General features: G+C 31.9%; 1 protein-coding gene across 1 annotated transcript; it reads right to left on the bottom strand.

Annotated features, from left to right (window-relative positions):
- Nucleotides 1-813: 813 nt before the first annotated feature.
- Nucleotides 814-5,112, bottom strand: LOC21397575 (ent-kaurene oxidase, chloroplastic). Its single transcript, XM_010091623.2, has 8 exons — nt 4,918-5,112; nt 3,891-4,051; nt 2,758-2,919; nt 2,514-2,654; nt 2,146-2,400; nt 1,675-1,836; nt 1,368-1,562; nt 814-1,283 (listed from the first exon to the last, which is right to left on the bottom strand). Exons 1-8 carry the CDS (start codon nt 5,069-5,071, stop codon nt 963-965), a joined length of 1,551 nt encoding a protein of 516 aa, XP_010089925.1. The 5' UTR covers nt 5,072-5,112; the 3' UTR covers nt 814-962.
- Between the last annotated feature and the right edge of the window lie 6,504 nt (nt 5,113-11,616).

Genomic DNA, 11,616 nt, shown 5'->3' with positions numbered 1-11,616 from the left:
GTAATAAAGAGAGCAATAAATCCCCACACATATTGCATATGTTTAATATCATTTACAATGAGGTTTTATAAAATTTATTACAAAACACTAATGACAATTTTTAACATTTTATCTAAATACAGTTCAAATTTTATTCTCAATTCAATTTATAATGTATTTGTGTATCTAAATACCGGTCTGACTCGTAATTAAATTACAACAATTCAAATCATCACAACTCAAACCAAAATCAACAATTTGAGTTGTTGAACAAAACAAGGCTATGACACTTTAATATTTGTTTGAACTAGACGTGGGATTTAGTTAATATTTGAAAACTTTTTGGGAGTATGTTCTTTTTAATTGCTCACTTCTTTATTTTTGTGACATTCTCTTACAATGATGTATTATTTTTTAAGTTTATGTATAATGAGATAAAATAAAGACAGAAATTTTGTAATGTCTGAATAGAGGGTATAATAAACCTCTCTTTCTATTTTGTCAAGAGAATGAAGTCTGGGCTTTTTCCATTAGAGTTTCTTGGTGGGTTTTACATTGTTTGTTATGAGCTCCTTGGTTTTGTCTCTCTTCTTCCGTGAGTAAGAAAGTATATATTTCATACTCAATTTTCGTATCTATAGTGGCATGGTTTGAATACATTGATATCTATTAAAATTTTGATGTTCACAATGATAAACTGATCTTCAAATCTTTTTGAAGCTAATCAATCAGCAGTAGAGAGTAACGAGTACACATCCAACGTATAATATATTGTAAGAGGTGGACCAACTCATGATGGATAAGTTTTGTTTTATTTATTATAACTATCCCCATTTTGTACACAGTCACATTCCTTCTTCCGCAACAACAACAACCAAAAAAAAAAAAAAAACAAACAAAAAGGAGAGACTATTTCTTCAGCGCGTCATCTAAATGTGTTTCCAACTCCTCCCAGCATCTTTCACAAGAGCCAACTAGTCCTATTATGCTAGTACTTCTCTTGGCTTCAAGATTGGATGCAATGGGTGGAGTTTGTGAGTGGTGAGTCCAACGGTGTCAACATTCTCCTCCTCTCCACCTTTCAGCTGCCACTCAAACTCCTGCACCAACCTCCCGATCATTGCGCACGAGATTAGCATCGCTTGAAGCGAGCCTGCACACACCCTCTTCCCCGCTCCAAATGCCATAGTCTTGTGCAAATCCATTGGATCATATTTCTCATCAAGAAACCTCTCCGGTATCCACTCTTCAGGACTTTCCCATTGATTCTCGTCCATGTTACATCCATATATGTTTATTGCAATCTACATATAACGAAAAAAAAAAATGATAAATAGACATGACCAAATAATTGAATATTATTGAAAAAGAAGTGGAAAGAAAAAGACCTCTGTTCCAGAAGGAATGTAGCATCCTCCTAATTGGGTGTCTTCGTGTGCATAGCGCAAAGGAACAACTGGAGCTGGGCTGTGCTTCCTTATAGTTTCATGAAAAACAGCTAGCAAGTATGGGATCTCAGACAAGCGATCCTCGGTCACCTTGTCGGATCCAAAAACCTTTTTGATTTCTTGATAGAGACAGTCCTATTGGTTTTTATATAAAATACAATTGAGACGTATGATGATGACATGATAGTAAACAAAATAGAAGAATATTAGGTACAAAACTGTGGACAAGTTAGAGAATGGAACAAACCTGCCGTTTTGGATCTTTAGCAAGTTCATACATTGCCCATTCTGTCGTGACCAAAGTAGTATCTGACGATTCTATGATTGTCTCCCAAAGCAACATACTTATTTGCTCCTCAGTAAGAGTTTTTGCTTCGGACAACAAATAATCCACATAGCAATTTAACTCCTGGTTTACATCATGGTGTGATCAATTTAGACATACATATAGTACTAAAAGTGTTCTGAAGGAATCAAACGAGACCCCGAAACACACACACACACACAGAGTATGTTACACCAAGATGTCAAATAATTCATCCACATAATACCTCAAAAGTAATCTATTTACTTAGATTAAAATACAAATGCATTATTTGTATGGCATTCATGACTGCTTGCTTTCGGAAAATCATTCTCCGAATCTTGTTTTCAACTGAATAAAAAATACAAATGCATTATTTACTTATATTAATTAAAATGGGAAACGACAGAGTACCTCTCCTGAAGCAATTCGCTTTTTTTGCTCCTTGATAATGGCATTCATGACTGCTTGCTTTCGGAAAATCATTCTCCGAATCTTGTTTTCGATGGTGTTGTTGGGAACCCATTTCAGATATGGGAAGAAGTCTCTCCAGTCGACCTCAATAGCACCCTCCATTAAATCAGTCACTAGAACCTTAAGCATCTCTTCTCTTGACAACTTCCCTCCAAGCTCCTCCACATATATTGATTCTATGTCCTTTCCTATGGCCTACAAATTATGACAATATGCAATAACCCTGTGGTATTTTATCCCCAAGTATTACTAGGAAAAAGAATTTGAATACTATATAAGAGCTTTTGACTAAAAATGAAGGGACCCACTTGTTTCAACGCTAGTCCAAAGAGTTCAGACTGGAAAATTGTCCTGAAATTCACGGCTTCACCAGGAAAGTCCTTAACATAAGCATGAAATCGCTTTGAAATATTTTCTGCCATAGCGTCTCTGTGACAACGGTGTTTTTTCTGCACACATGAGTTAGTGCCTGTAAGAAAGGAATAAAACACACACACTCACGCACATTACATATTATGTATGCATGCATGGCTGTCACAACAATTAACCAACCTGAGCATTGGGTCCAAGAACATTTGTGAGAATGTAACGTTTGACCATCTTATGAAAATCATTGTAGTCACTTGTCGCAACCATACATTTATCAAAAGTAAGCATTGTTAGTGCGTTTGACAGCTTTCTTGTTGATATTGATGAAAACCTTGTCACCATCGCCTGAAACAAACAAACCAGAACCTCCATAAAACCATTTTTAGTTGTTGACTAAAAAACTCAAAAATTAAATGGTCTCGTTCATTTCGCTCGTTCAAGTTAAAATGTAAATTCATATGAGATAAAATATTATAGTAAAAAAAAGTTAAATTTAAATTTTATGAGAGAAAATAATATAATAAAAACTTGAATCATAACTAAATGAATGGGATAAAAATGTATGAGTCTTTATCATCGTTAACCCGAGCAACTATGTTTGAAAAAAGTAGCAAATAGCACATGGTTGATGAGTTTTGACAAATAACACAATTTGAAAAGAATAATCCCATTGTAGAGTATGTGCTTTGATAAATGGACTTTTTTTATAATTTTTTCTCTCTATTTTTCTTTTTTTGGTTTCTAAAATAGGTCCCGTTTCTCATTAATGCCCATCGAAGGTCATTGACAAGGTGGGTTTTAATCCATCAAAATCAATTTTCAATTCATGTCTCAATTCATTGACAAGGGGGTCCGTTTAGTTTGCTAAAAGTTTTTAATTTAAGTTGAAATGTGATTTTATATGAGAATTTTTTATTGTAATAAAAATATTAAATGTGATTGTTCTTTAAAATTTTTTACTGTAATAAAACTCGAATTCTAAACTCAAATCGATGAAATGAAAAATGCTTAAATATATCTAAACATGGTCCAATCCTAGAATCTCTTTTTGGATCAATATGGCTATGCAGGTGTGGCCACTAGATCCACAAACTTTTCTTTTTCTTTTTCGGCCTAAAATAAAACCACAGAAATTGTCAACAATCCAATTGAAAGTAACATTCGTGACTAAAAATCAAGCTGTTTTCCAAACAAATCGATTGATATTGACATCAATAATGTGCGAATACAGACCAAGGCAATAAGACGTCTCTAGTACTATTCCTCCTATAATTTGAAAGCGAAATCATTCATTAGAGAGATAAGGAAACTAGTACCTCCTTGGCAACTTCGGCAGTATTTAGAACAACAAGAGTAGAAGCACCAGTTCTGATGGAGTATATGGGCCCATAAGTCTTGGCCCACTTGGTGAACGTCTTGTAAGGTTTCTTCTCCTTCAGTTGTAGCAAATTCCCTATCACCGGCAGCCCCGGAACGACTGAAAAAAAAGCTAACTCTCAAATAATTCCACAATTACCGCCAAAAATAAAGAATTAGCTTTTTACTCGTTTTTTAATTCACAACTTTATCGTTACTTATATAACTACTTCCTTCGGAATTCGGAAGCTCCAAAATAAAATATGCAAGTTAACGTGTACCGGGGTGTCGGGAATTTTTCTTCAGGTGCCATAAAAGTTTCTCATTAAAAAACAATACCAAAAAAAAAAAAAAAAAACAAGAAGAAATCCCATCAAAAGACGTACAACAAAGAGAAATATGATCATTGTTTAACCAGAGACCAAACACCCACGCCCAAAATGAGCACTTCTTTTTTACCATTTTTGTTAAATCACTGACCCCATGAGATTAACCCTGAGACTCACCCAAAGAAGGAAAATTTTCAATTTTTGAATTCTCTTCGACAGCGAAAATCATGGATTATCACACCCTATAAATTACACAAAAGAAAGAAAAAAGAGAAAAAAAAAAACTCAATTTGGGTCCGTTCGAGGGCGTCCATTCTCTCTGAGAAGCATCGATCGGCCGGAGCGTGTCTTCGGCGCGGCCATGTCAAGGAGCGTCACTTCGATTTTGCATGATTTTTTTTTTTTTAATGATTTTGCGTGAGATTTTGGCTAAGAAAAGACACCTTTTTCTTTGACAATGTTAGGAAATATCCTTTGCAACTAGTAAAATGAAAAGTATTTTGTAGTGTTACGGTTTTGTGAAGCACAAGTAATTTTACAAAACTACACAACCGTATATTGCAGGCACCACAGGCTCTTGACTGAGACACTACCACAAAAAATAAATAAATAAATAATAACTTTGAGAAGTATGATGGCAAAAGAATTGCAAGTATACCTGGGACAGGAGGGAGTTTGGAGAATCCACTCCTTTTTGCAAAGATGCATTTTCTGAGTGATAAAAACAACAACAAAGAAAGACCACCAATAGCCGCAGTGGTGGCAAAGGGCGTTCCTTGAAAACCTTCGAGGATATGTGCCGTGGCCGCCATGATCACTTTTTTTTTTTTTTTTTGAAGGATTTAAGGCTTTTTTTTTTTTTTTTTGTAAACAAGGATTTAAGGTTGGAGATAAAAATATATAACTTGCAGATCAGTACACACATTATATATATATATATATATATGCGCGCGCACAAACTCTGATAATTTAATTAAGGAAAGTACAGACAAACTTTTGGGGAATTGCATAAAAGGAATTGGTGTATGGGAATATATGGAAAAGTGTGTCACAAGGTTGGATGATGATGGAGGAATTTCACGCGTTTGCTAAAATACAAAAGAGAGTAATTCTACTTTCTTGAGAAGGTTGAGGATTCGAATATGCTTAATTAGCGATTCAACAGCCTTAACAAATAAAGAATAATATAGATATAGATCATATAGTCCTAGAAACTACTGAATCTGGACACTTGTTACTCGTGCGATTAATTCTTGATTTCTTTCCACGGCTTAATTTCAATAACGTGATAACCATCAATATGATAACCATTCCTTTGTGTTTTCTCTGAGTTAATATGTTACCATTTTTGTGCTCTTCCTGAATTAATAATATAATTGCCGTTTTCGCATTTGGTGTTAGGGTGACTTTTTTAGCTATTATATTACAGAATGAGCAATCAAATCGCAGCGACAAAAGTGGGGTTACCATTTTGTCTGGGCCTTGGGACTACTGGGCAAAAGACAGAAAACTTCGATGTCATGGCTACACACGAAAGTTTTGGGTAGTAGCGACTATATAAGAAGATCATCTTGTCGTGGCTTTATCTCATCTTTGTCCCCCCTAAAGCTAATATCACTTGAGATTAAAAAATAACAGCTCATATTACTACATTTATCATTAAAAAACTAAATATGCAAATCCAAAATGGTTATAATATTTCCCAAAAAAAAATAAATAAAATGGGCAAAAAATGTAATAACTGAATAACCAATGAGAATTTGTGCATGATATAATGTGATCAATAAAATAACATTCTTCTATTTCTGTCCCTTTTTACCGCTATTGTTAAATTCATGTTCATAACCTGTAGGTTATCACTTCGTATCTTACAGGTTATTTTCAATAGTAACACTAAAATATTGTGTAACGACATAAATAATAGAGTTGAAAAAATAATAATTAACTTTAAAATTTTCTCTAGCTTATAATTCATTCTTACCCTAGTTAGGCAGAGAATAGAAAGGTAAATAATATGGGAAATAAAAATTACTATTATTATCAAAAATAGAATTATGGAATGCGTGACCAAATAATGAATTTCCCGCTAAAAAGAGAAAAAAAATAAAAAAAAAATAAAAGGTAATGGAAAATCTGCCAACTCAATTTTACTTTAACATTCAACTATCAATGGAAGAAAATAAAATGCCAGGAGTAACAGAATATGAAAGATGAAAATGAAAGTAAATTCACCATCTTATTATTATTATTATTATTATTTACAACGTGCAAACTACTTGTGTATGGTATTCCAGCCAAAAAATGAATATAAAAGAACTATCTATATATGGTAATAGGGAATTTCAAAAATGTAGTCAATAAAGTAACACTGTTTTATTTCCTTAAAAAAATAATATTATTTATTTCTTTTACTCTTATTAAATTTATCTTATGTCACTGATAACTTGGAGGTTATCTTTTCATAACTTGTAAGTTATCTTTCGTAACATGCACGTTATTTTTTGTAATATGCATATTATATTTCGTATCTTATAATTATTTTCTATAATAATATCAAAATTTTATATAATAATATAAATAATAGAGTTAAAAAATAATGATTAAATTTAAAATTTTCTTCATAATAATAGCGTATAATCTACCCCTTATGTAGATTAGATTGGCCCAATTCTTAAGAGTCGAGGGTTGGGCCAAGGTCATCACATGGACGTAGATTTCATTGATTTGTGGGCTTTAAAAGATTTATTCTAGAGAAAATTGTTGAAAATAAATAGGCTAAATTACTATTTTCGTCCATAACTTGTCTGGTTATGAACCATAACTTGACAAGTTATTGTCCATAACTTGTCTGATTATGAACCATAACTTGACAAGGTTGTCCATAATTTATCTGGTTATGAACCATAACTTGACAAGTTATGGCCTATTAATTTTTATAACTAAAAATTGGCCTATATACTTTCTTAAACTCTTTATATTGACCTATTTTCTACTATTTCCCTTTAATTTTAATTAATATAATTATTTAATTAAAAAATATTATTAAAAAATAAGAGGTAAAAAAAAGATAACTAAATACTCCTTATTCTAAGGGTGAGTATGGATATTTATCACTTTTTCTCATAATCTAGCAATTTAGACGATTTTTAGACCCAAAAACATCAAATCCGGGGGGAGGGGGGAAATCCTATCCGACTGAGTCTATTTTTGAGCTCTTATAAATGCTTCAAATTTGTCAGTTTTGTATATTTTGTTTTATACTATTTTGATCGATTCTACATATAAAACATTAGTAAACAACTCTTTATATAGTTTAGTTCAAGCAAAAAACCTTATGGAAAAGGGATTAATTAAAAAAAAAAAAAACTTACGGAAAAGGGCCTAGTAGTTCAGCCGTATGTAGAGAGAGAAGCTCTGCAAGAACAAGCTCTCTGGGGTCGGTGGTCCGGCTTTTTAGGCGGATTGCCACACTCTAAATTTATTTAGAAAAATCGCAGAGGTCACCAGCGTAAGTTCGCGCCAACAAAATTGTGGGTAGTCATCCATTCAAGAGAAAGAAGTTGTGTACATTTGGGACTCATTTGTTACGGGATTCCGTTAAAACTCCAGAAACTACGTCGTAGAAAGTGGACCGATACGTGTGGCAGCCGCCGCCGGTCAACAATGTGTATGGTTCCACGTTTCTCCAATGTGGATCCATTTCTACATTGAGGATAGATTGTCACAGGGTTTAGATTCATTTTTCAATTAAAAAAATTACTCTTATTAGAATCTAAATCTTAAAGAAAATTGACTTTTGTAAATAACTACCTTTAACAATAATTCAAATTCAATTTTATTCATTTTCAATTTGGAAGAGATCTCTTGACTGTAGAAGATTTGATAGAGTTGAATAACTTACCTAATTTGATTACTGTAATTTTTATGTATGTATAGAGGCCAGCACAGGGCACGTTGCTTAACCCGTTAAATTTTTGTCACTGTGTGTTATCTTTTTTGTTTTGTTTTCTTCTTTCATTTGAGATAGTAGATATAAAACCGCCTGTTAGCCATTGGTGGACATATTTGAACTACTATACACACACACACACACACACACATATATATATATATATATATTTTTTTTTTTTGAAACCTAAGCTACACAATCTTCATTGGATGAGATGATGTAAATTTGATAGTTACATCTTAAAAATATCAACACATTTGGAAGTTTGGGGTGCCCTAAATAGTGTGAAGCATTTTTCTTGCTGGCATTTTAGCTGATCACTAATTCCTAAGGCCCCTCTGATCTGCAACATTCACAGTATAACTACATGAAATAAGCTGATGAGGAAAAGACACCACCCACAAAGACTTGCATGGTTGTCTCATCTCGATAATCGAAGAGGGGGTTTTTTTTTTTTTTTTCCATTTTTTAAAGCTTTTGTGGTAGCCCCACTAAAACTTGATCACTTAGATATTGATGAACTTTTTAGCAAAGTAGAATTTGAATGGAATTGACATTGTAGGAAAAGTTGTTCAACCAAAGATTAAAGAAGGAAAAAAAAAAAAAAGTGGACAAAGCAAAACCTACCAAATTCAAAAAGGAATCTGCTCAATTATTCAGGAATGGGGTCTTAGACCCCACATTCCATTGATAAAAATGATGTCTTTGTACTAAAAAAAAAAAAAAAACTATCAAAAACAATAAGGACCACTAGCATGCTTTGTGAGGAACAGCACTCAAGGCATGCAACCTCGTGATACGAACTATCTATGACTCACAATCTAAGTCATACAAAAAAAAAATGTTGATTTTAAGTTAATTATAATCAATCTCGTGGCACGTCCGAGATGTGAAAGTGAGGCCCTAATTAGCTAATAATAATGTCGGTTTTGGTCTGTGGCTTAATTAAAACATCTTTTTATCTATTTTTCCGGGCATTAAACTTTCAGAAACCCCATTTTGCTAATTAGGTCAAACTTCGTAGTCTCTGGTCATATTTGTAAGGCTCCCATCGCTTTAAAAAGGAAGAAAATGGAACAGAGAAGATATGTTTGCAATAAAGCTGCTGGTAAAAATGGCCATAAAGGCTTTGCATGTTTGGATTTGTTTGCCGCTATTTAACCTCTCGTAGTCAAAACTGGTCGTGTCGTTTATTTTTTCGTACACCACAAGTTCACAACAATAATATCTCTACGTACAATTTATTCAGTCGGATACAATAGAAAATCCAAAATAGACTAATAATTCCAAAGTTATGTAACTTTATATGTCTTAGTTTAAGAAAAACAATGTACATATGTACTTTTAGATTATGTCTTTGAAATTGTTAATTTGGTAGACTAAGGCCAAGGTGAACTTGCTTAAATGTTGCTGAAATTTATGAACTTGTAAGAAGAAAGTCAATCATGTCAGAGGGATCGAATTCTGAAGCGAGAGTACAGCATTACGAGATAATTGGGTATTATTTAAACAGAAAGATTCCCAAGTATTAAGTTTACACAAATTATATTTATATTTTCAATGCATTAAATCGAAAACCGTACGAATCCATGAATTTCGAGTAACACGATACAGACTACAAAAAGGCTTCGTGTCTGCACGTTTAAGGGGTTATTCTGTTGTATTTTTCAGTTATGGTGATTTGAGTGTAGATCTTAAGTTAAATTTAAATTATAATTTGAGTTTGTGTTTAAATGTGCACATTTGAGTTATGATTTAAATTGATAATCTATTTTAGTTTGTGTTTGAGTGGGTCAAAACTTAAATTTATATTTAGATAGTATTTTAATAAAAATTCAATGGTGATGAAAAATTTTAATAGGGTATATGGGTGAGGTTTTATTCGTCTCTTTGTTGTGAACGCATAGAAAAAAATCATCTCAATCGAAATTAAAATAAAAAAGTTATGACGTTTTTAATAATAGAAAAAATATTGTTCATTAACTTGAGTTTGAGTTTAAGAACTTGAGTTAACGGGAAAACTTGAATTCAAATTTTAGCACCAAACTCAAGTTAAAACTCGACTTAAAACTCAAGTTTAAACTCAAATTTTATAAACGAATATGAACTTAAATAAAATTATAACTTACATTTAAACTTTTTTTGAGTTTTACTCTAAAAAAACAAACCCTAAGTGTCGACGAACAACTAACTAAATAAAAAGCAACCAATTGTTTTGGGAAAGTACAAAACACAGCTTGGGGTAGAAGGGCATATAAAACATCAAAGTCCGATGTCAAAACGGTTTTGATGGTCTTTCCTAAAACAAAACAAAAAAAAAAAAAAAAAGGGTTTTGATGGGAAAAAAAGGTTATTCATCTTTGTTTTTTTTTTTTAAAAAAAAAAATTTACTGTAAGAACGGTCATTTTTCACTACCAGTAAGTAATTTTTTTAGCGGTTGTATTAATTTTTTGATGATTTGATTTATGAATAAGAAGAGTTTTTTATCGTGTGCTGTAAATTTTTAATATAGACAATCATAAATTAAACCGTTAAAAATTAATCTAACTATTAAAATAGTTGTTTTTTACTGGTAATGAAAAAGAATGTACAATATAATTTCAAATGTAATATTTTCGTTAGATTCTTTTAATCTGTCGTATTTTAATCTAATTTTGATGCGAGATCATATACATTTTCCGGCCCTACTACAAAGGATGTTAGGAAAGGGGTAATTTTGTAACAGAATCAAACAGTCTTACCTACAAAAACGGTGACTTTAGATAATAGAAAAGGACGAAGTTGAAGTTTCAAGTATTCAGACAGCGATCCTGACAACGAAGAAATGACATGTTGTTCAAAAGAACGCAAATTAGTGTTGTGTACGTTGATTATATGAAGCATATGAGAAAACAAATTTAAAAACACATAAAAAAAGGAAAAAGGACGATGCTCTTTTCATAAACTGAAAAAAAAAAAAGCGCATTTAAAATTTATTTTAAAATAATTTAATTTTTTTTTAGACAGAAATTATTTTTAAAAATGTGTTTAATAGTTTTATCAAGAGATTATTTTCAATATAAAAAAACTCATTAATGTCTCTCTCTGCTCGAGAGATGAGAAAACGAAAACAAAAAATGACTTTCATTTCTCTCTCATTTTACACTAAACAAAAAAATTATTTTCATTTCCGTTTTTTATCTTTATTGCGCCAAACGCCAAAAGTCATTTTTCATTTCTCTCTCATTTTACACTAAACAAAAAAATTGTTTTCATTTTTGTTTTTTATCTTTATTGCGCCAAACGCCGTCTTAAAAACGTTTTTATTTCTACGCGAATATTGCCTCTTTATCGTTACCATGAGCTCTCTTTTATTATTATTATTATTATTATTATTATTATTATTATTATTATTATTATTATTATTA

The sequence above is a fragment of the Morus notabilis genome, unplaced genomic scaffold (genome assembly GCF_000414095.1).
Source record: "Morus notabilis unplaced genomic scaffold, ASM41409v2 Scaffold250, whole genome shotgun sequence".
Classification (NCBI taxonomy): Eukaryota; Viridiplantae; Streptophyta; class Magnoliopsida; order Rosales; family Moraceae; genus Morus; species Morus notabilis.
The sequence above is the reverse complement of the archived record's forward strand: the minus strand, read 5'-3'. Positions and strand labels throughout refer to the sequence as shown.